The sequence below is a fragment of the Oncorhynchus mykiss genome, chromosome 6 (genome assembly GCF_057628025.1).
Source record: "Oncorhynchus mykiss isolate SJ-2025 chromosome 6, ASM5762802v1, whole genome shotgun sequence".
In the NCBI taxonomy this organism is placed as follows: Eukaryota; Metazoa; Chordata; class Actinopteri; order Salmoniformes; family Salmonidae; genus Oncorhynchus; species Oncorhynchus mykiss.
Genome location: NC_143027.1, coordinates 55,920,548 through 55,946,925, shown reverse-complemented (window position 1 = coordinate 55,946,925; position 26,378 = coordinate 55,920,548). Strand labels below are relative to the sequence as shown.

Here is a 26,378-nt window from a genome sequence, read left to right as displayed (position 1 = left end):
CGGCCTAGGAACGGTGGGTTAACTGCCTTGTTCAGGGGCAGAATGACAGATTTTTACCTTGTCAGCTCGGGGATTCGTTTTTGCAACGTTCCGGTTACTAGTCCAACACTCTAACCACCTGCCTTACATTGCACTCCACAAGGAGCCTGCGTGGCAGGCTGACTACATGTTACGCGAGGGCAGCAAGAAGCCAAGGTAAGTTGCTAGCTAGCATTAAACTGTACTGTACTGCACCCTTAACCACTGCGCCACCCGGGAGGCCCCGATAATGTGAAGATTGATTTTTTAATTTATTTTTTAAAGAGACTCTGGGTTGGCGCCCAGGCTGTCGTAACCGGCCGCAACCGGGAGTTCCGTGGGGCGACGCACAATTGGCCTAGCATCGTCCGGGTTAGGGAGGGCTTGGCCGGTAGGGATATCCTTGTCTCATCGCGCACCAGCGACTCCTGTGGCGGGCCAGGCGCAGTGCACGCTAACCAAAGTTGCCAGGTGCACGGGGTTTCCTACGACACATTAGTGCGGCTGGCTTCCGGGTTGGATGCGTGCAGTGTTAAGAATCCCCAGCTACAATGAATGCAGCCTCAGGATATGTGGTTTCCAGTTTACATAGAGTCAAATAAAGTTTGTTCAGGGCCATCGAGGTGTCTGCTTGGGGGGGGGAATATATGCGGCTGTGATTTATAATCGAAGAGAATTCTCTTGGTAGATAAAGCAGTCGACATTTGATTGTGAGGAAGTCTAAGTCAGGTGAACAGAAGGACTTGAGTTCCTGTATGTTGTTATGATCACACCACGTCTCGCTAATTAATCATAAGGCATACCCCACCCCTCTTCTTACCAGAAAGATGCTTGTTTCTGTCGGCGCGATTTGTGAAGAAACCAGTTGACTGTACCGACACCGATAGCATGTCTCGAGTGAGCCATGTTTCAGTGAAGCAAAGAACGTTACAGTCTCTGATGTCTCTCCGGAATCCTAACCTTGCTCGGATTTCATCAACCTTGTTGTCAAGAGACTGGACATTGGCGAGTAGTATGCTCAGGAGCGGTGCGCGATGTGCCCGTCTCCGGAGCCTGATCAGAAGACCACTTCGTCTGCCCCTTTTCATGTTGTGGGGGCACTTTGCTGCAGGAGGGACTGGTGCACTTCACAAAATGGATGGCATCAATAGGAAGCAAAATTATGTGGACATATTGAAGACATCTCAAGACATCAGTCAGGAAGTATAAACTTGGTCTGGGGTAAATGGACCTAGCCCTCACCCTCCGATCCAACTGGTCCCAGAACAATTTAAAGGCAATGCTACCAAATACTAATTGAGTGTATATATATATAAACTTCTGACCCACTGGGAATGTGATGAAAGAAAGAAATGCTGAAATAAATCACTACTATTACTCTCCCATTTCACATTCTTAAAATGAAGTGGTGATCCTAACTGACCTTAGACAGGGAATTTTTACTATGATTAAATGTCAGGAATTGTGAAAAACTGAGTTTAAATGTATTTGGCTAAGGTGTATGTAAACGTCCGACTTCAACTGTATATGCCTTAATTACCTCAAACCCCTGCACATCGACTCGATACTGGTACCCCTTGTACATAGGCAAGTTATCGTCACTCATTGTGTATTTATTATTATGTGTTATTACTTTTCTATTATTTCTCTATTTTCTTTCTCTGCATTTTTGGGAAGAGCCTGTAAGTAAGCATTTTACTGTTAGTCTCCACCTGTTGTTTACAAAGCATGTGACAAATCAAATTTAATGACAACACCAAGCAGCCATTGCAAATGTGCCCATGAGTTGACCAGTCAATTTGCCAGAGTTAGAGGTTCCAAGCCTGTTTTATACATTCTGGTTTCTATGCCTATGAGATACCGGAATGAATACACCTGTGAAGTGGAGAATGGTGGTGTTCCAGGTGGTCTACATAGCAGTCACACTGCATGCAGTCACCAATTGCATGACATGTTACTGATGGCATTCCACAACATCACACTGCCATCATTCGGCTAGCTAAAGTTAGTTGCAAAGTTAGGCTGAAAGGTTTTGCCACCAGCTCCTCCTTGGTTGGTTTTTCAACCGGGGCGATGTTGGGAGGTAGGTCTGGTGTGTCAACTTTGAAGTCTGGGTCTTTGTATATGATCCGTTTATCTTCCCGCCGCTTGACAGCCTGTTGGACCAATCAGGTTCTAAAGTTGAATGCCTTCTGTTCAGACACTCTTCTCCACCCAGTCCTTGGCGTTATGTTATCCTATCCTACTGCCTATCCTGTCAATCTGCCTATGGTAGCAGAAAGACGAGGAGGGCATTTTCTGAGCTAAACTGACCAAAATGCACCTCCAACAACACATAAAAACCACACATAATTTTGCCCTAAAACAATGATAATTTCCCTCAACCAGTGGCATATTGACTTTTTAGGTGAGCACTGATGCTGCCCTGTGATAAGCAGTGCCTACTTTGTCAAAGTTAGGGGTTCAAAATACTTAGCATATCCATTCCTAGCGCGCCTCCAAGGTGCTGATGGAGAGATGAATTGCTGCGGCGCTCCACCAACGTTCCGCCCAAAAAATATATCTAAACTCAGCAAAAAAAGAAACTTCCCTTTTTCAGGACCCTGTCTTTCAAAGATAATTCGTAAAAATCCAAATAGCTTCACAGATCTTCATTGTAAAGGGTTTAAACTCTGTTTCCCATGCTTGTTCAATGAACCATAAGCAATTCATGAATATGTACCTGTGGAACGGTAGTTAAGACCCTAACAGCTTACAGACGGTAGGCAATTAAGGTCACAGTTATGAAAATGTAGGACACTAAAGAGGCCTTTCTATTGACTATAAAAAAAACACACAAAAAAAGATGCCCAGGGTCCCTGCTCATCTGTGTGAACGTGTCTTAGGCATGCTGCAAGGAGGCATGAGGACTGCAGATGTGGCCAGGGCAATAAATTGCAATGTCCGTACTGTGAGACCCCTAAGACAGTGCTACAGGACGGACAGCTGCAGTGGCAGACCACATGTAACAACACCTGCACAGGATCGGTACACCCGAACATCACACCTGCGGGACAGGTACAGGATGGCAACAACAACTGCCCGAGTTACACCAGGAACGCACAATCCCTCCATCAGTGCTCAGACTGTCTGCAATAGGCTGAGAGAGACTGGACTGAGGGCTTGTAGGCCTGTTGTAAGGCAGGTCCTCACCAGACATCAACGGCAACAACGTCGTCTATGGGCACAAACCCACCATCGCTGGACCAGACAGAACTGTCAAAAAGTGCTCTTCACTGACGAGTCGCGGTTATGTCTCACCACGGGTGAAGGTCGGATTCGCGTTTATTGACAAAGGAATGAGCGTTACACCGAGGCCTGTACTCTGGAGCGGGATCGATTTGGAGGTGGAGGGTCCGTCATGGTCTGGGGCGGTGTGTCACAGCATCATCGGACTGAGCTTGTTGTCAATGCAGGTAATCTCAACGCTGTGCGTTACAGGGAAGACATTCTCCTCCATCATGTGGTACTCTTCCTGCAGGCTCATCCTGACATGACCCTCGGGCATGACAATGCCACCAGCCATACTGCTCGTTCTGTGCCAGATTTCCTGCAAGACAGGAATGTCAGTGTTCTGCCATGGCCAGCGAAGAGCCCGGATCTCAATCCCATTGAGCACATCTGGGACCTGTTGGATTGGAGGGTGAGGGCTAGGGCCATTCCCCCCCAGAAATGTCTGGGAATTTTCAGGTGCCTTGGTGGAAGAGTGGGGTAACAACTTACAGCAAGAACTGGCAAATCTGGTGCAATCCATGAGGAGGAGATGCACTGCAGCACTTAATGCAGCTGGTGGCCACACCAGATACTGACTGTTACTTTTGATTTTGACCTCCCCTTTATTCAGGGACACATTATTCCATTTGTTAGTCACATGTCTGTGGAACTTGTTCAGTTTATGTTTGTTGTTGAATCTTATGTTCATACAAATATTTACGCATATTAAGTTTGCTAAAAATAAACGCAGTTGACAGTGAGAGGACATTCAATGTTTTGCTGAGTTTATAATAAATCATGTAGCAGATATAAGATAGGTGAGTTTTCTGTAGCCTACAGGCTGGACATAAAATGTATGACAATGTAAGATGGACACTTTTTACATCATGCAGGTTTTTCTGATCAAATAGCCGAACCTAAATGACATCCAATCAAATAAAACCTGCGCCGTCATGTTAGCAAACAACATATCCTAAAAACAGGACAGATCAAAGTAAAATGGTCAATAGTTTCAAGTTTGTGGTTTCAAGTTTGTATCCGTACATTTTTGACAAACTGATCATAGCTTAAATAGCCAAATTGATTAGTTACAGGAATCCGGACAAAAAAAATCCAAATGTAACGGTCTGTTTAACAAAATGGTGGGCCTACCACATGGATAGGCATCTGTGAAGGCTCCTCAGAGGAGGAAGGGGAGGACCATCCTCTTCAGTGAATTTCAGAAAATAAATGGGCCTAGGCCTATACAACATAAAATATTGCAGGCTGATTAGCTGTATTGATGATGGCACAATATGTTTACATTTAGGTACTTTAGCAGACGTTATTATGCAGGGCGACTAACAGGAGCAGATAAAATTAAGTGCACCAAACATTCCTGTCATTTAGCTCCAGACTTTTAAACGGGCAACTATTTCCAATTGAAGAGCTCTGCCTGTTTAATCTTATAAGAAGCATAAATATCTTAACGCTGTCTGAAGAGCTAAAAAGCATACCCCATAACAAGTGATCCTTTTGTTTGCCAGCATGTATTACCCATGACATCCCCCCCCCCCTCCACACACACAGACACAGCTGCTAATCACAAATACATTGACCCCTTTCTGGCAGCAGGTTATAGCTGATTTTTTTTTAAAGGGTCTGGAGGTCACTGGCTCCCAGGAAGGAGTGGGCCTTGGCAGTGATTGCTTTCCAATGTACAAGACCTAATTTTATTACAAAAGAGGACAGGCGCGTTCAATTGGTCAAAGGGGACCATAGAATCAGGATGCTATAGAGACCCCAATTCCCAGAGCATGCAGAGAAAAGGATAAAGGAAGGTCATGAAGGGCGAGTATAGATAAAATGCCAAAGAAGAGATAGAAATCTGTGAATTTGAAGCTTAACGGTCACATTTGACAAGCCGTGCAGGTGTCAAAAGAGTGGTGAGGGGACGGATGCTATCGCCGTGAGACAGACACAATCAAACAGACACAGTCAAGAGCCCACAAGTGTAAAAAGAGTAAGAGATAACCACTTTTGCAAAAGAGTATGATAGAAGTGATAATGAATTAGAGTGCGACTATTTCAATAAAGTGATACCCGCGATACAAACAGGTTTGCGCATGCATAGGCTGAACACAAACAGGCAGAAATATACCCACATAGAAATACAGAAACTGAACTTCATGAAGCACACCCACACAATCACTCATATAACACACAGACAGACCGAGACAGACAGACCTCACCAAGACTTGCCACATCTCAAAAAATCCCCACCACACACACACACACTCCAAATGCCAAAAGGCTGGACTCACCCAGAAGAGGAGGTTGAAGAAGACCATACCGTAGCGCAGGCTCCTCATGCAGCCCTCAGCCATCCTGCAGCGCCGCAGCTCTAGGAGGAAGATGAAGGAGAGGTCCAGGTAAAACACCACATACTTCTTCCCCTGCGAGGTGGTGTAGCGGCCTTTAGCCGCATGCGGACCCGGCGCCGTGTGGAAGCCGAATGCAAAGGGCGGACGTTTATACTCGTACTCGCCACTGTAGCTGTGGAAACCCGAGTTGAAGGGTGGCGTCTCGGGCTTGCTGTCCAGTGAGGGACTGCGCCGGTACGGCGTCTCGTCCGTGCTCGAGCGCCTCATGGACCAACCAGAGGTGAGACGCTAGCAACAGCCAAAGTTTTATTTCAACCCCCTCAAGAGCTTCAAGAGGTCTTTGAGAGCCCACACAAAAAAAAGTCACTTAAGACCTATACAGAGACACAAAGTACAAATAGCGTGTCCTCAGGGGACAAATGTGCATAGTTGTGGTGCCAGTAATGTGGAATAGCACCTGTTCCCAATAGTTTCTAAGCAAACCAGCCTACAGTGTTTTCACCACAGAAACTGAAGCGTGATTAGGCATGCAGTCCAACTGTGCCCCTGCAGTGATAGACCAGCTAAGATTAAAACACATCACCTCAAATTCGTCTGTGGACGATGTCTTGTCATCTGTGGTTATCCAGAGTGCCTTCATTCGTAATCCTACACCTGTATATTCCCGTTTTAACGTTGCTTAATCCTACAACACCTGTTCATTATATGTTCCTTTCCTGAATCCCACAACTACACTTGTCTATCACAAAGAAGCTCTAGTTTTTCCAATTCCTGCTAATCTCAGGTGAATCGGACACACATAATTGCAAGAGCGCTTGGCACTTCCAGAACTGCTCTCATCTGATCGGTTGGCTGAGTGATACGTCACACCTGGTGCCATTAGAAATTCCGGAGCAGGTGCGCTCTGGCAGAGAAAACAGTCACTCTTGACAACAACAACAGGGTTTTAGCCAATCAGTCTCTTTTACACCAGAACCACTTCTCCATTAAGACCGCACGCTAGTACTACATCCAGTTGGAATTGATTCTGAATGTTCCCCAGTGTCCATTGTCTTGGCTCCACTTTCCCTCACATGCAGAAAAGTTAAAAGGAGAGAAGATGTGCAGACCAGGAGACAACACTGAGGTGAATGCGTGGGGATGAGTGAAAGGAAAAGATACGTGAGAAAAGGATAGGTAACTGAAATGAGGAGAGAATTCATTGGTTTCCTTTAGGTGAGCGCTCTACCACTTTCCTTGCCTGGTTTTCCTGTTCGTCCTGGTTCGTTCTCTCTTTCTCTTCTCTAACTCCCCCTTTCTGCTTTTCCTCTGTTCCCCTTCCCGCAGCTGCTGTTTCGCAGGTCTACCTGCTACTTGCCTCACTCCCTCGCTCCTTCTTCACCTCTGTCTCCCTCCCTTTCTGTATATCAGTTTCACAGTCCAGCCAGTAGAGCATTGCATTCAGGTTCCCTCTCCTCTTCTCTCCCTCCCTTCTGTGCACCCCTTTTGTTTGTTTTCTCCTCTTCCTCTCTAGGAGGGTAACTAGAGTGAAGTATCTGCCAGGGTCATTTCCAGAAGAAGAGAGAGAGACACCTTCCTTGGATGAGGGAAGAAGAAAAAAAGACTGCAGTGTTATAGCAACCGTCCAGCTCCCTCTCGCTCTCCCTCTCCCTTCCACCCTCCCTCCCTCCCTCCTTCTCTTTCTCTCGCTTACTGTCTCTCATTCACTCACACTATTTCAGCACTCCCCCCTCTACTCCTTGGTAACTGTCCTCAAATCCTGACAGTGAGATGGGTTGGAGCAGTCATTCACAGCCTATAGCCACACCCTACTACAGAGCTGAGCCAATCCGCTTCCTGCGTCCCATCCTCCCTCGCACCACACACTGTTCCTCCCTCTCCCTCTCTCTCTGACATACACAAACACGTGAGCATCAACCCCACACAAAAGAGGACCTGCTCCTTGGTTAACATACCAGAAAGATGCTAGTTCTCCATCTCCCTTTCTCTCTCCCTCCCTCTCTCTCTCTCTCGCCATCTCATTCCACATTCTAAGGTTGTTCTCTCACTCGAACCTACGCTCTATAGATGCTTGACTACAGTCATGTTTTCTACCTCTATCCCCCCGACAGGAACACACATACCCACACATTGCAGCTAAAATCCCATGCTGCAAGCAACTCTCCCTAGATATACATATGCTATAAACAAAATAACACGCTCCGCAACTCTGTGACCATCTGGTTCAAAACAATGAATGGTGACGAAGGTTTCAACAACAAGGCTTGAACAACAAAAAAGGTCACCTATGATTGAACTTGTATTTTTCCCCTCGCCAAGATGCCAGTAGCAGAATATTGAACTCTCAGTTTGTTCTTAGATGCATGTACATGTTAGGCTTATGGGTAACTCAATGCCTTGCAGTCTATCATTGTTTTATTGCTTGCTAATGATGTTTGGTAATTGTGTGGATCATCTAAAAACAGCATTTGTATTGATATTCAATTAAATCCTATACTGTATAATATACCTATTCAAAATCATTTCCCCATATACCTCACATATTGCTGAACATACAAAATAAGGAATGTAGCACAGTTCCCTGTAGATATGCGTATCAGTCCATCAGGCTTACAGCATAATCTCTCTTCTACAGGCTTAGAGAACCATGCCTGGTAGCCCCATTTTAAAGAAAAAAAACAAGCAATGATAAACTACATTATGACAATTTAACGATTCATTAAAATAGCAGTGGTGGCTGGTCCAGGTAGGAAGGAGGAAACGGACCTCTTGTGAATTTGGGAAAAATACATCAAACATATCCAGACAACAATATGGATCATTTAATGTAAATACTATACACACAGACACAATGTCCTACTTCCCATAAGAATAAATCATTCACGGTCTCTATGACCTTGTTGTTGTATACTTGCCTTTATTTCAGACCCACAGAGAATGAATGAGTACCAGCCTATTATACATGTGGCTTAAAATCGGTCCGTTGGCCCTTTTACAGTTTACAGAGAAACCCTGAGGCTTAGCAGGTTGTGAAATGCACTATACGTACGAAGCCACCTTCAATAAACAAACAAAGTGACCAAGAAATACAATAGTATTAAAGTAGGGGAGAATACTGTGAGGCTACATTCTAATGTAGTCATCATGGGCTAGCAGACCCCCTACGTCCAAGACAAGGACTCTTAATAGAGGAGGAGGAGTCCATACCACTGGGACGTGACATTCATATTTTGTCAAGTGAACTAATGATAATGGTTGTGGAGTGACATCAATACTTTCATGCCGAGAACAAGTCAATGGCATGCTAGATCAATGTCAATGATCAACGTTTGAATATAGAGAGCAGGACTGTCTCAATAGGATGTAGATCAGTGGTTCCAAACTGTGGGTCGGAGACCCAGTGTTGGATCATGAATGGAGTACAGGTTGGTTGTAGGATAAAAAAAAAGTATATATATATATATATATATATATATATATATATATATATATATATATATATATATATATAACTAATGTAGTTAATTCCTTCAAATGGGCCAAAATATTCCTTAAATGTCAACATTTTCAAGCAAAGATTCATTTATTTTACTACATTTTCTATTTCCATTGCCTGCTGCACAAAAAAAATTGAAAACATGTATTGTGTTTTATTTTGGAAGGAGGCAGGGGAAAATGTGGACTTTCCACACAGAGGGGATCAGTACACTTACCAGATATCAAACACTGTGCACTCCCAGTAAAAGAAACCAAGAGAAAAACAACGGTGTGCCCCTCTGAAGAGCAACGGTAGATTACCTCTCTTAGTGTGAAACGACAAAGAAAATGGAACTTTAATAATTCATCAAATCTACCGCAAAGCCTCCACACACACAGCCTCCATATAATTCATTTTTATTTGATTTGCAGTCATACCGGGCAGTGTGTATCTAAACACAGTTCCACACAGTCCACACTTATATCCACACTGGGCGGCATTCAATCAAACTCACACTGCTGGAAAACCCTGTACTGCCCTAAATGGATTTTACAAACGTGGATCCAGCACCCAACTTTCTTTAAAGAGTCATTTTTAAGTGAGCACATTGTCTATGATCTCATCTTAATTACAGCTGTAGTGATACGAACATCAAAACGTAACATCGGTCTCAGCCCTAAATAAACTATAGTGATATGTGAGAAGGCCCCTGCCGTCCATCCATTACAATTCTCACCCCGGGGACAGTGTCGATAGATGCCAGCCTGATGCTGAACTCGTCACACCTAACAGCCCCTGTGAAAACCTATTCACCCGCCATAATCACGATGTACGCATATCTATCAGATCTCTCAGTGATGTTATGAGCATAATCCATCTTCACTAACATATCAGATTTCTCCTGTTATAGGATAATAATATTCTCCACTCAATATATATGCAGAGTCGAGGAATGCTTTCTTTCTGCATCAGCACATGCAGATTACAAACATGATTGAGAATTAGTGCGTTTGTAATGAATGGGTGTTGAGACAGAGAAAAAGGTGTATGTGAGACTGACACAGACACAAAACTGGGGTTAGGGGAGGTCTTGGTTCATTGCAAATCTAATCCCGCAGCCATTGTCTCCCGGGGATTTAGATGAGATTGGTGGGGAAAATCCCCTTAGAGGACAGGGTGTAAGGATTGCATAATCCATCTATCGCACATACACACACTCATAGACACCCCCCCCCCCCCCCACACACACACACACACACACACACACACACACACACACACACGCGATTTAAGAAAAAACTGAAAATGTCTGTATGACCCCCTACCAAACAGGCCCATTTTTACCACATTCCTGTGACAAGTGGTAGTAGTGGTGTGCAGATTTGGGTGTGTGTTTATTTTAATAAAACCATTGAATATACATCAAAAATGTATATATATTTAATTTGTTTTGGCAAGTCCTAAGAAACACTATAAGACTAATAAAAATGTATTTTTAAAACTACACATATATGTTGTAGTAAGAATCAAATATTAATCATATTTTTCTTGTGTCACGGGAAGGTGATAAAGTGATATTTTTTAAACAGAGCCCAAGCCCATGCTTTTTTTTTATCCATGTTTCATCTCTTTCTTACCCACTTTGTTAGGGTGCAGACGTAGGGTCTTACGTTGAGCGTATCTTCATCAAGATACTGATAGAAAATAATAGCAATCCTATTTTCAAAAGCATGCAAGTCTCGTGTTAATATTTCACAACCTCTGCGTAGGAAGCTTGTGTAGTTGCATACATGCGATTGAGCAAAATAAAAGGCCTACATTTGATTTGGGCAACATTATTGCATGCTGAATGTTTCTGATCAGTGATAGATGGGCAAACGAATAAATGAGCTATACAACCCCCACTTATTTCCGCATCCAGAAACCAATTAACCAAATCGCCGATACAGACAGAGATTCAGTGAAACAAAATCACATTGATTGAAACAAGTCAATGACATCTCAGGCTTTTGGGCAAACGTAGACCTAGGCTACTAAGCGACTGCAAGTGAAGAGCAACATAATCCACTTGTTAAACTGCATAACATGCTGGCAAAATGTTCAAATAGATGACCCAACTAGACAAGATGATCATGAGCAGCACTCACCTCAATTTAGATAACATTTCCCCAGCCTATTTGTTGCCTAACCAATACGAAAACGGAGATTCAGTGAAAAACAAAATCTGACATTGATTTATCAAGAGGAGTCAATCAAAACTGTGCTGAAATTATCATCTAGTTGACCACACGCAGGTATGGCTTCAAATGTATTACAATGATTGGATGACAATGATTGGACGAGTTTCAATAAATGCCTTCAACTGAAATAGCCTACTTTATTCCAATATGTTCTTCATTCAGTGATATCTATTCCCACAGTAATTCTTTATGGATCCATCCAGTTGTGGTTAAGAAAACATTGCATGCTTAGTGGTAGGGTATGCGAAGAAGAGTGACATTCCTTGCAAAGTTTAGAACTGGTAGGAGGATGGTATATTGTGCTGCCTAGCAACCATCAAGAGTTTCATTAAGAGCGTAGTGCGTGCCAATGCAACCTCAGCATTAAACTAAGTTTCATACTAAAGGTGTCAGCATGCCTTGATTCGGCTGGCCCCTAGCCTAACGAGTGTGCTCGCATACTCCCTTTAAAAGACCTTTGCTTGAAAAACGAGAAAAAAAGCAGCAATAGTTCTGTTTGTCTATCTTGAGACACCGTAGCCAAAATAGTCAGTATTCATCTAAAATAACACAAGAAATCTGTCATTCATTTTTAAGTTTTGGCCGAGGAGATTTTTGTTGCGCAATTGTACACCCAACTAAAACGTTTGGTGAATAATCGCTAATGTTGACCAATCACTGACGAATGGGCATAGACTTGGGCTATCGAATTCAGCTTGCCTCGAGAAAACATTGTGTGTGCACGAACAGCCGGAAAACCCTTGCCGAAGACCAAAACAGTCATAAAATGTATTCATAATATATGCACAAACTATTCCGGATGGGAAGTATGCAGATGCCTTAAACCACAGGCAGAAGTTTACTGAATTGATTACTAGATCATTAGGTGGAAATTAAAGTTTCGGCTTTGATACAGGTGTTGTATTAGTCTATAAATAAATCTCTGCCAAAATGTGTCATCTCTCCCATTTCCTATTCGACTAGTAGTTGTTCTGAAATGTTTATTGCTTGCCTACATTTTACTCCCTCCTCTATGTTAAATATAACACACATACATTCATTTTGGTTGCCTACGTGAAGTTTGTTCTATAGAAAGTATTTAACTCTGATGTGTGCCACAGAAAGTATTTGACTAGGGACAAATTAAGGAAATTAGAGGGGGGGTTCGGCAAGGACATTTTCTTGCCTGCCGAAAATCTCCCTCCCTTCTATCTTGGGACTGCAAGGCCTGGCACACTTCAGAATCATTTTTGGTAGCTCAAACTCAGGTTGACCAGTAGTGTGTGTCACAGAAAATCTTTGACTCTAGCATCAAAATTAAGGAAATTAGAAGGGGGAGGAGAATTTCAGAACCCCCACCCCTTCTAATTTCCTTAATTTTGTCACTAGAGTCAAATGCTTTCTATGGCACATGTCAGAGTCAAATACTTTCAATAGAACAAACTCAATGTCAGGACAGGCAACAGAAATTAATAATGAATGTATGTGTGTTATATTAAACATAGAGGAGGGAGTAAAATGTAGGCAAGCGATAAACATTTCAGAACAACTACTAGTCAATAAGATATGGGAGAGATGATGAATTTTTGCAAAGAGATTTATTTATAGACTAGACTAATACACTTAAAACAAATAGCCAAACTGAAAACTGCAGACATTACTAGTGGCTGCCCCGCGATCAAAGGACACAAATAAAAAATGCTTTCTGCGACTAAAATTACAATGTATGCTAAACTGACAACGGAGTGAAGAGCAGAAATCTCAACCAACAAACAAGTTGTAGCAATGAAGAATTGAGTGCGTGCGCGTTCACGCGAAGGGGAGATTTTCGGTACAACACCTGCAATACATTTCAGTTATAAGGAAAAATCGGGGAAAAAAAGTTTGCGGTATGGTAAAGTTGGCGAAAATATGTCGTAGTATGAAAGGGATATTACACACATGCAGCAAGCAAAAAAAAATCACAACGTACCTAGCACACATCTAAGCATGCACACAGCCCCACACAAGCCACTGGGCTCACTTACTGTATGTACATCATGGCGGTAACACAGTATAGCGGGTGAATAACGGTGAAGGGATTGCATTCGCAGTATGAGTAATCTCGTCACTAGATTTCTCAGACAGGTGGCTGGCTGTGCGTTGGTGAGCTCCAGGAAATTTGATTAAGAGGGAAAGTGACAGAGCGGTAAAAGAGAGCGGTAAATGCGGATAAATACGGAGAGTATTGGGGGCACACGTCGGGTCAGGTCAGCGGACCGGTGTGTGTGTGTTCACCGTGCATTTCAGGCACGTGCCCGGCTTCGTCTTTGATTAGAACCAAAGCAGTTTATTTTTCCAAGGATCACTCATTACCCTCCCCACGTTAGATTGTAGTAGATAGTTCAGCAGACGCAACACTGTCTCATATTTCTCTCGAATTCACTGGTAATGATTTCCCAGTCCCCGAGGGCATCGATTCATCCACTTAACCTGGCACCATAAAGAATGAGAACCAATATGCTGTTGTTTGATTACGGTAGCTACTAGCTTAGAGCAAGCCTTTCCTGTAGCACACAGTGTTGCTTCTGAGCTAAGGCCAAACAATAGGACCAATGGCATAGGTCTACACTCTTAGAATATACAATATTTTTGGGGGGTTATCTTGGTTCCTCTGTGGAAAGGGTTCTACTATACATGAAACCCAAAAGGGTTCTACCTGGAACCTAAAAGGGTTCTTCTATGGGAACCGCCAAATAACTATTTTAGGTTGTAGATAGCCCCAATCAAACTCACTGCAGGTGAAGCTCAACTGTGGTAAAGCTGGCCTCATCATAGCCAGTGCAAGCTTAGAGACATTGCACATACACAGTTGAAACGGTTAAGTGAGAAATGCAGAGTTCCTCTGAGATTCTCACCATATAGAATTAATAATCATACAAATATAATTAGTAATTCTATTTCTATGGTTCACATCCTGTGGGAACATAAGAGTTCTGGTGCCATAACCGGGAAATCGTGTTTACTAGTTGAAACACACCGACACTGGTAAGTAATTCATGTTTGAAAATAAATAAATGATATGATAGTCCACTGCATATGCTCCCCCACACTTCCTAACAGACTGACTGGTCGAAACACACGTTTGTTTCGCAGTAGGGGTCTGATAGAAACCAGACCTAATTATGTTCACTTCAGTTAGCGAGTGATGTTAAATCAATGTGGAAACCCGATTGGATTTGAAAAAAGGGAATTTCACATTTTTTTCACCCAACTTTTTACCTAAATCCAATGACATAGTGAAATGTTTTGTTGATTTCACATTGAATTCACATTAGTTGATAACTCATGTCACGCGGGACTAGGTGGGTGAGGAAGGAATCAGGCGCAGAGAGTTCCACTGGGAAAAGGTGCACTTTAATGAGGCACAACACAACAAGCCCAAAACACAAGGCACGGACAGTAATGTGGACCACCCAAAACACACGGTGCCAGGTCCAGAAACAAGAACACCTCTACCTAACGCACACACGTAACATAAATACAATCCCGCACAAAACAAGGGGGGGGTACACGTACTTTAAGTAAGGAAGCCCATTAAGCACATACAACAGGACACAGGTGAAACTAATGAGACAAAACAAACAGACAACGAAAAAGGGATCGGTGGCGGCTAGTAGGCCGGTGACGACCACCGGCGAGCACCACCCGAACAGGCAGGAGAGCCAACTTCGGCGGAAGCCGTGACAACTCTGTAAATCAAAACTAGACGTTGAACTGACGTCTGTGCCCAGTGGGTTGAATGTTTATTTAATGTACTAAAATGTTCAGTAAACCAACACCAAAGTTGTTTGCTAAGTAGCAAAGAAATTGAAACTGGTTAACTGTGGCGGTATATTCTTAAGAATTACATAAGTCTGTGAACACCTAATTACCCAAATCCTAATTACTGTTGAGGACTGTTTGCATGGAGAGAGAGGATGCTAATTAGTAGACCTACACAGAACCATAGGATAAATACTAAAATAATAAAAGTAAAATAGACCAAAGATGTTAAACAGTAGTCCTATGCAACAGTGGTGGCTGGGAGAGGTGGGGAGGCTGGCACCTTATTTAAATCGGTAGGACATTTGCTACAACAGAATGTTGATAGTCATATGTAAGAATGATGAGAAACCTACAGAGGGCATTTTTACTGTATGCTGGATTTAGGTTTCCCAATTGCCTTATTTGTCTCAGGTTTTTTTCAATCTGACTTGCTAATGTTCTGGTGACTGGTGAACAGAAATAGCAGGAAAGAAAACTGGAGCAAAAATGAAAGTAGGTGAGAAAAGGGGAGTGTTAAGTAGAACACCTATTTATGATTGGGGAATGAGATAAGAGGGTAATTGGGGGATGAGGGAACCAACTCTAGTAGTAATGATAAAATGGTAAAACACTAAATAACTACCAAACACACACACACAATCCCTCAGTCTAGTCCATTCACACACGCTACCATGTTTCTTTCCAATATTTGGACGAGTTGAGACACTTTCGTTTGACTATCTTACCCAATGGTGGTCAATTTAAACACTGCATGTTCACAGAAATGTTACACTATATCCCAACAGTGTCAAACCTGCTGATGCAGTAAGTCCTTTGTGGCCTCAATCAGCTTTTAAATCAAATAGTCATAACCCCACTGTCACCCAGGAAGTAGACAATGTCAGCGTGAACACCAAATATGTGTCTGTTTCATAAATAAACGTCCCCTGCCTCCCTCTCACAGCATAGGAACGCTTGACAGCCGGCAATGCATTATCCCTAACTGCATCTTCACTCTCTCCAAAGACATCAGGAAGTGTAATTCAACTGCACAAAAACAATGAGTCAGCCCACTACTGCAGGTTAACAATATTGAATCAGGCTAAGGTATTAAATGTTCGGAAAACAATTGGGAACACAGAATGTATAACACATAGCAGAGAGAGAGACAGGTAGACAGAGGTAGAGAGAGCGAAAGGTAGACAGAGAGAGTCAGAGTAGGAGAGAGAACAGGGAGGAATGAGAGATGTTCCCTGGGACTTCACTTCAGCTTTGATCAGGCTCACTCTTTTTTCAAAAACAGAGGGAATACTTGATCTAGGAAAATCTATGACTGTGTGAACTGTGTCGCAAACTTCCCCAGAATGTATTTTTGAAATAAAGCAGAGATAGGGGAGGCTTCAAGATTGGACAACACATTCTTCCCGATTTCTGACAGATTTGTTGCCATGGCAACTAAACCCGGCCGAGCAAGTAAAACAGTACCTTGTGAACTTCTCAATGAGAGAGCGAGTCACTGTGGACTGTGGCGTGGCAGACCATGCATGCTAATGATATAATGGAGGACCTTGTTAGGGGTGAAGCTAATAGAAGCAAATACATTTACATAAGTTTCCATTTGGTTGATTGATTTGCTACGTTAGTGTGCTAATTTGTTCAACCATGGATCTCTATTTACCTCTCTGAAGACAAGCAAATCACCATCTAGCAACTTCACAAGACAAAACCCCAATCCATGACGGGTGATCTGCATGTAGCCTACATGGAGTCATGTGTGGCTCATTTGGAAAAGCATGGCACTTGCTGAGTTATGATTGTGGGTTTGATTCCCACTGGGGCCCCCCATATGAAAATGTACTGTAGACACACACTGCTATAAGTAATTTGGATAAAAGTGTCTGGTAATTGGCATATATTTCTGTATTTCATTTTCAATGCATTTGCAAAAATGTCTAAAAACATGTTTTCACTTCGTCATTATGGGGTTTTGTGTAAATAGATGAGAAAAACATATATTTAATCAATTGTGAATTCAGGCTGTAACAACAAAATATTGAATAAGTCAAGGGGTATGAATACTTTCTGAAGGCACTGTATACCTTACATGCAACCCATGATAAGACTATGTAATGTGCATGTTAACAAAGTCCATTAAACTGAATAGCAGACTCCATTTAACATTCTAGAAAAAACGCGTGCAATCAAGTATTATGCGTTTAGCTGACTAAGATCAAGGAATGGTCATGAGAAATGAATATCAAAGCAAGTATTATTTAACACCTTTGTAAAATGAATGGATTCACATACAAGGCATAAATTGTAAGCTACATACAATACTGACATTAACAAAACATAATTCTAGGCATTTACAGTGCATTTTGGATAGTATTCAGACCCCTTGATTATTACACATTTTGCTACACTACAGCCTTATTCTAAAATTGATTAAATCGTTTTTTCCCCTCATCAATCTACACACAATACCTCATAATGACAAAGTGAAAACAGCTTTGTAGAAAATTGTTGAAAAAAATTAATTACATTTCCATCAGTATTCAGACCCTTTACTCAGTACTTGGTTGAAGCACCTTTGGCAGCGATTACTGCCTCGAGTCTTCTTGGGTATGACGCTACAAGCTTGGCACACCTGTATTTGGGGAGTTTCTCCCATTCTTCTCTGCAGATCATCTCAAGCTCTGTTAGGTTGGATGGGGAGCATGGCTCCCCACTTAATTTAACAGAGCTTCAGAAAATCTGCAAGGAAAAATGTAAGAAAATCCCCAAATCCAGATGTGCAAAGCTGATACAGACATACCCAAAATGACTCAAAGCTGTAATCGCCTAAACGGTGCTTCTACAAAAAACCAAATTGGCTGCGCCCCTGCCCAGTCATGTGAAATCCATAGATTAGGGCCTAATTTATTTATTTAAAATTGTCTGGTTTCCCTCTATGAACTGTAACTCAGCAAAATCTTTGAAATTGTTGCATGTCGCGTTTATATTTTTGTTCAGTGTAATATGCTTATACGCTAACTAAGTGTGACAGACACTGGGAACTAATTGAGGATGTGATTACATAAGACACCCTGAACTGAAATGGTTATTTGTTCAATGACGAAGTGTCATATTAGCTGCACTGTGACATTTCGGCGGCATTTATAATATTTGCGAACTGGAGGAGAGCAGCGGGGAGGATGAGGTGAACAGCAGAGTGGAAAATGAGTCTTTAAAAAGGACTGATTTACATGAAATAAATAGATAATGCAGCAGCCATGTCTAAAATACAGCACTATGCGGCCGGCTGACTATCAAGAGCAAGCTCTTCAACAAAGTGGTTGTGGATTGTGCTGACATGCATGAGGTCCCTGGTTCAAGTCCAGCTCCTGGCTCTATCCCCCAAATTCACAACAGCGTGTTAGGCTTTTTCAGTGTTATAATACTTAATGTCATATACTAAAGCACCTTTTCTGCACTAAAGACCTATACAACATAGCATAAGACCATTATCATAGTATACACAATAACACCATGTCAAACCGATCAGATATACAAGAAAGCTCCTCAGTCAGCTAGTTACATGTTCATGTGTGACAGAGTTTTACCACAGGAGTATTGAGTTGTGGACTGAATGAAGCCTCCATCTTTACAAGCACTCAATCTCACTACTATGCCAGATTACAGGATATCAAGATTAGCTCTTGATACCCGGTCACTCTCCAGAGGTCGAAATAGCCCCATGTAAACCATCAAAATTTGAGTGGGCCTTCTATTGCAGTGTACTTATCTTTAGGGAACTCCCCACAGAATGATTGGCAAGCAATCATTCATTCATGACAGTCTGGACAACAGAGTTTGAAATGCAGTAAAGAGTAAATCAATGTAGTCTCACTGAAATACAAAATAAATATAAATGGGGAGAGAAAAAATGAAAACGAGAGAGAGACAGAGAAGAGAGAGAGAGAGAGTTAAAGGAGAGAGAGAGACAGAGAAGAGAGAGAGAGAGTGAAAGAAGAGAGACTGAACAAGAGACAGATGTTATTGTTGCCCAAATGTTAATTGTTGTGTAAAGGGTGTGTGGTGAGACTGAGAGGGAGGAAGAGTGTGGTTGAGGCATTTGGTTTTTCACTCCATTTACTTAACTTCAGCACTCCCACACAATAGTAAACAAACAAAAGACACTTCAAAATAGATCCAACATGACCTTGTTCACATCTGCATCTGATCTTACAACCAACCTGACAAGAGGCACAATGGTACATGTTGTGAAGTGTGTGTATACAGTATAGCCTGTCTAGTGCTAGTTGTACATTTCCCTCTCCCTTTATATTTTAGAAGGCCCTTTAGAAGGCAGCACCTGTATGAACAAATCTTTCCTCCCACTTATGCCTAAAAGGGCTTCTCTGTGCATTGTCCAGGGATACACACACATACTCATTACACATGCTTTTACCACACAAACAAACACTCTACAATCTTTAGCCTAGTGGTTAGAGCGTTGGGCCAGTAACTGAAAGGTTGCTAGTTCAAATCCCCAAGGTGAAACATCTGTCATTCTACCCTTGAGCAAGGCAGTTAAACCCCCCCCACAACAACAGCCCCCCGGGCACCCAATGTGGAACCCCCCAGCATCTCTCCAATTCAGAGAGGTTGGGTTAAAAGCAGAAGTCAAGTTTTGGTTGGACCTTGTGTGCAACTGACGATAAAAATAAATGTATTATTTATTATGACCCATTTCTCTTTCTCCCTCTTCTACACACACACACACACACCTACTATACAGAGCTGGTTTGGCATGTCCACTCTCAGTGGAGCCAGTGTTTGTGATAATTATCCCGACCCGAATGTTGCCACACCTAGAGGGAGCCACAAGTCGCCCACAAAACTCTCAGGGAAAAAAACACCAGCTGCAGGAGTAAAACCAAAACACTCCCTCTGCCTTCTCCATCCCCCCCTTTTTATCGTTCCTGTTTAAACTGTTTCTCAAATACCTTTTAAAACCTTGTCCTTGTTAGTGAACACAACAGAAAAAACATGGCCAAATATCAAAGCCCAAACATGGGGTATGCCTGTTCCATTTTCTCTCAGCTTGTGCAAGTCAATGTAAACAGTAGGCAACTGAGAAGTTAGAGTTCATCAGTTCATCCACATTGGACTGTTGAGGTGTGGGCGAGCATATGGAGGAGGCTGTGTCTGTGCTCTCGCTATGTTTACTAAGCTCTGCATTGGCATAACACCAACACGTTCACGTACTGTAAGCATATTGCTGCAATGTACAACAACAAGAAATATATCGATATGAATGATAAGTCACTTTGATGGTCCTCAGTTGGTTGTCATGACATACAATGCATTTGGAAAGTATTCAGACCACTTGACTTTTCGGGGTGGCAGGTAGCCCAGTGGTTAGAAGGTTGGGCCAGTAACCGAAAGGTTGCTGGCTCAAATCCCCGAGCTGACAAGGTAAAAATCTGTCGTTCTACCCCTGAACAAGGCAGAACAATGAACCCACTGTTCCCCAGTAGGCCATCATTGTAAATAAGAATTTGTTCTTAACTGACTTGCCTAGTTAAATAAAGGTTATTGAAAAATGTTTTTAATTGTTTTTTCCCCTCAATCTACACACAATGTCAAAGTAAAAAAACATGATTTATTTATTTTTTAAAACATTTTTGTACTTTGTTGAAGCACCTTTGGCAGCGATTACAGCCTGGAGTCTTCTTGGGTATGACGCTACAAGCTTGGCACACCTGTATTTGGGGAGTTTCTCCCATTCTTCTCTGCAGATCCTCTCAAGCTCTGTCAGGTTGGATGGGGAGCTTTGCTGCACAGCTATTTTCAGGTCTCTCCAGAGATGTTCGATCGGGTTCAAGTCCTGGCTGGGCCACTCAAGGACATTGTTGCGAAGCCACTCCTGTGTTGTGTTGTCTTGACCGTGTACTTAGGGTCGTTGTCCTGTTGGAAGGTGAAACTTTGCCCCAGTCTGAGGTCCTGAGCACTCTGGAGCAGGTTTTCATCAAGGATCTCTCTGTACTTTGCTCCATTCATCTTTCCCTCAATTCTGCCTAGTCTCCCAATCACTGCCGCTGAAAAACATCCCCACAGCATGGTGCTGCCACCTCTATTCTTCACCGTCGGAATGGTGCCAGGTTTCCTCCAGACGTGACGCTTGGCCAAAGAGTTCTATCTATCAGGCCAAAGAGTTATATCTTGGTTTCATCAGACTGGAGAATCTTGTTTCTCATGGTCTGAGTCTTTAGGTGCCTGCGGGCTGTCATGTGCCTTTTACTGAGGAGTGGCTTCCGTCTGGCCACTCTACCATAAAGGCCTGATTGGTGTAGTGCTGCAAAGTTGGTTGTCCTTCTGGAAGGTTTTCCCATATCCACAGAGGAACTCTGGAGCTCTGTCAGAGTGCCCATCAGGTTATTGGTAACCTCCCTGACCAAGGCCCTTCACCCCCGATTTTTCAATTTGGCCGGACGGCCAGCTCTAGGACAACGTTGAATGATGGAGGCCACTGTTCTTCGGGGTCGTCAATGCTGCAGAAATTATTTTGGTACTCATCCCCAGATCTATGCCGACACAAATCCTGTCTCGGAGCTCCACGGACAATTCCTTCGACGTCATGTCTTGGTTTTTGCTCTGACATGCACTGTTAACTGTGAGACCTTATATAGACAGGTGTGTGCCTTTACAAATCATGTCCAATCAATTGAATTTACCACAGGTGGAATCCAATCAAGTTGTAGAAACATGTCAATGATGATCAATGGAAACAGAATGCACCTGAGCTCAATTTTGAGTTTCATAGCAAAGGGTCTGAATACTTACATAAATAAGGTATTTTTTTATTTTTTTTTTTAATACATTTGCTAAAATGTCTTAAAAATTGTGTTCACTTTATCATTACGGGGTATTGTGTCTAGATTGAGGGGGAAAAAACAACATTGAATCAGTTTTAGAATAAGGCTGTAACGTAACAAAATGTGGAAAAAGTCAAGGGGTCTGAATACTTTCCGAATTCACTGTAGAGATGGAAGTTAACACATTTGTAATAGAAAACATCCTACATTCCTATACCAGCCTATAAGACCACATAAAGTATTCTTGTCCTATGATGAAATTGTACTGTAGGGCTGACCAGCCTGCCTTTATCTGTGGGTATGAGTTGGGCAGTCAGTGGGGCTCAATGTTCCTCTTCCAAAAGAAGGAAAGTCAATACATGGGAGGGAACAGCTCCAGGAATGCTTGGAATTCTGAAATGTTCTTCTCTAGGGAAAGTTTATTTCTGTCTTTTATCTGGAACCAGGGGAAAGTTCCTCTGACACCCTTTCTCGTTCCTCACTCCACAGGTACCCCCTGTATATAGCCTCAATTTCGTTATTTTATTGTGTTACTTTTATTATTTTTTACTTTAGTTTCATAAAACGGCATTGTTCGTTAAGGGCTTGTATAAGTAAGCAGTTCACGGTAAGGTCTACACTTGTTGTACTCAGTGTATGTGACAAATAAAATTAGATTTTGATTTGAAAAAAACAAAACATGAGGAGAGACATTTGAATCATCACGTGGTTGCTACGGAATTGGATAAATATTGAATTAGTAAATTAGTAAACCTAAGTAGCCTATGTGAAGGAAAGACAGCACTATAATACTAACTCTCCTAAGGGACGTTGGTGTGACTTTGAAGATGTTGTCATGATGATAAGAAATTGCTTGTTTCCATGACCATGTATTCAAAACTCTTCCCAAAAGGTATTACAAGTTGCAGTCATAATGATAAATGGTTATTCTGTGTGTGTGTCAGAAAATAGTTCTGGAAATATACAATTAAAATAGTTTGCACAGCACATTAGCATCAGTTAGTATGTTAGCTAGGTCTGTAATCTATAAATTGGCTGAAAATAGCAATATTGCCAGGGGAAATGTAGGCTTACCTCTATCCTCTATTTATATTTTCTCGTCAATAATGGACCTCGCCGTAGAATACTTGGTGAGTAGGCCAACTTTGAAAGTTCACTCTTTCTCGCTCTCTCTATTTGTCTCTCTCGTCCCTGATGTTCCCGTTGTAAAACTAGAACCGCTTTCAAATATATCAGTAACCTTACTGTAGTAGCCTACACATTTGAATTCCCGTCGGGCGAACACGTTTATGGAGCTCCGCAATGGTGATGATAGGCACGTTTCAATCAGTTTACATGCGCTCCTTCTCTAGTACAGAAGGTGGCGGTAACACCATTTCTGTTTCCCTGTTTTATTCTTGTTCCCAAATACTTTATACATAAACAAAAATTCCAAAATACTATACAAAAATTACACTGATTTTTGATTGAATTTAACTATCTTATTAAAACATTAACCCTAGTGAATAACAGCAAGAATAACATTTTCCTGAATCATTATAATAATATTTTTTCAGAGTGATTACAATTGCACTAGAATAGTTTATTTTTGTATTATTTAATTGATATTTTTTTGTATGTTTTTGTATTTTATTGTTAATACCTGCATTCTGTTTTGAATGATGTAACAATGTAAATTGTTGACCTGGTATTTTAAATAAAAAAATATATAAACAAAACATTTACTTCCGGTTTTTGGATTTAACCTCTAAAATAAAAGTCCGCTGTAAAAGCTATGTTTATGATACAGCATCTCATTGGTTCCTGCATTAACGCCCCACATCGAGCACCCATTGGTTCCTGCATGAACGTACCAGTGTCCTCACGCTTCGAACACACCGACAGTGTTTTGCATTTTGGTACGCCAGAATTACATTCATTTCCAATGAAACGCTGCATTTTCCTTGCAGCATTCCGTTGCAGAAGCAGTTGCAGTGCGTTCCGGTGTGGTGCATAAATTGGATTGATCGAACGTATGCGTCAAACTGTATGCGTAGACGGCTTGACAGAAATGGTAGCAGAAGGTGAATGTTGAGCAAATTAAATTAAATACCATTTTATTGGTCACATACACATGGTTAGCAGATGTTATTGCAAGTGTAGCGAAATTTCCGACAGTGCAGCAATATCTAACAACTAATATCTAATGATTACACAAATACCTAATATACACAAATCTAAGTAAGGAATGGAATAATAATATATACATTTATGGATGAGCAATGTCAGAGTGGCAAAGGCTAATACCCTGACTACACCACTCGCATGTGCGACCGTTGCAAAATAAATTTAGAAATCTATATTATTCAATTATTGCACCAACACTGCTCGCATGCGTCAACGAGCGTCTGCGTTGCCAAGGCCTAAAATAGAAGTCAGTTCTATTTGTGACGCAGATCCCACTACAAGTCCTGCCTCTCCCATCTGCTCATTGGTTTATAGAAGCAGATATCCACGTGCCATCTCCTCATTGGTTATACACCCGTGGGTGATTGAAAGATGAACTGTGTTGTCGGTCGTCGTGGTAATTAACCATATAAGTTCAAAGAAGAAAAAGCCTGGAAGGGGGATAGATGACTAGAAATGATTGGGTTGACCGGTTTATGTGTGGATTCATTGTCGGAGTAGAGGACCTTGTGCATTTCAGGTAAAATAACAACTCAATGTTTATATCCCAGGACAAATTAGCCAGAAACAGCAACCTTGCTAAATAGGACAAATTAGCTAGCAAGTGCAAGCTAGCTAGCTAAATTGCCATAAATGTTTAATGCTTTTCGACCTGTCCCCAAATGAATGTAATTGGTTTAGAGTTTGTTTTGATATTTTATTTCTGCTTGTCGTGATCGCGTTTGGTTTGGGGGGACAAAATAAATGTATGTACGATGGCGCATGATGGAGCACGTGCACAGCCGGTTTGGGTTCCGTGTAAGATGCAATAGATAGAATACAGTATATACGTATGAGATGAGTAATGCAAGATATGTAAACATTATTAAAGTGGCATTATTAAAGTGACTAGTGTTCAATTTATTGAAGTGGCCCAATGGTTACAAGTCTGTATGTAGGCAGCAGCCTCTCTGTGCTAGTGATGGCTGTTTAACAGTCTGATGGCCTTGAGATAGAAGCTGTTTTTCAATCTCTCGGTCCCAACTTTGATGCACCTGTACTGACCTTGCCTTCTGGATGGTAGCGGGATAAACAGGCAGTGGCTTGGGTGGTTGTTGTCCTTGATCATCTTTTTGGCATTCCTGTGACATCGGGTGCTGTAATGATTCCTGTGACATCGGGTGCTGTAAGTGTCCTGGAGGGCAGAAGGTTTGCCCCCGGTGGTGATGCGTTGTACAGACCGCACCACCCTCTGGAGAGCCCTGCAGTTGTGGGCGGTGCAGTTGCCGTACCAGGCGGGATACAGCCCAACAGGATGCTCTCAATTGTGCATCTGTAAAAGTTTGTGAGGGTTTTAGTTGACAAGCCAAATTTCTTCAGCCTCCTGAGGTTGCACCTTCTTCACCACACTGTCTGTGTGGGTGGACCATTTCAGTTTGTCAGTGATGTGTACGCCGAGGAACTTTCCACCTTCTCCACTGCTGTCCATCGATGTGTATAGGGGGGTGATGAATGTTGACTAGTCTCTCAAAGCACTTCATGATGACAGAAGTGAGTGCTACTGGGCGATAGTCATTTAGTTCAGTTACTTTTGCATTCTTGGGTACAGGAACAATGGTGGCCATCTTGGAGCATGTGGGGAGAGCAGACTGGGATAGGGAGAGATTGAATATGTCCGTAAACACATCAGCCAGCTGGTCTGCGCATGCTCTGAGGGATGCCGTCTGGGCCGAACACTAACACTGACGTCTTGCTTCCAGATAAACTAAACACCTTCTTTGCCCACTTTGAGGATCCTACGGTGCACACCGACGCGGCCCGCTACCAAGGACTGTGGGCACTCCTTCTCCGTGGCCGACATGAGTCCGACATTTAAACGTGTCTGGTTTTCCTTTTGTAGTCCTGATTATCTGTAGACCCTGCCACATACGTCTCGTGTCTGAGCCATTGAATTGCGACTTCACTTTGTCTCTAACCACTAGGCTACAGGTTAAAAATCAGTTAACCCACTGTTCCTAGGCCATCATAGAAAATAAGAATTTGTTCTTAACTCACTTGCCTAGTTAAATAACGGAAAAATATATACTGACATTTTGCTTGTGGAGGGAATAACTACTCTGTTTGTATTCTGCCATATTCCCAGTCGCCTTGCCATGGTTAAAAGCGGTGGTACGCGCTTTCAGTTTTGTGCGAATGCTGCCATCTATCCACGGTTAGGGTAGGTTTTAATGGCCACAGTGGGTACAACATCTCCTAT

General features: G+C 42.3%; 1 protein-coding gene across 5 annotated transcripts in view; it reads right to left on the bottom strand.

Annotated features, from left to right (window-relative positions):
* The window catches only part of LOC110526175 (tetraspanin-4), a 102,577-nt gene extending 79,213 nt beyond the window's left edge, over positions 1-23,364 (bottom strand). The window contains exons 1-2 of one of the 5 annotated variants that reach the window (XM_021606851.3): positions 23,051-23,364; positions 5,574-5,653 (exon numbers count right to left, since the gene is read on the bottom strand). In XM_021606851.3, coding sequence (XP_021462526.3) covers positions 5,574-5,636 — 63 coding nt within the window. In that variant the 5' untranslated portion in view covers positions 5,637-5,653; positions 23,051-23,364. Of the gene's footprint in view, positions 1-5,573; positions 6,013-23,050 lie in introns of those variants that run through there. The other 4 variants (XM_090238233.1, XM_090238232.1, XM_090238234.1 and 1 more) reach the window with 4 other exon arrangements.
* Between the last annotated feature and the right edge of the window lie 3,014 nt (positions 23,365-26,378).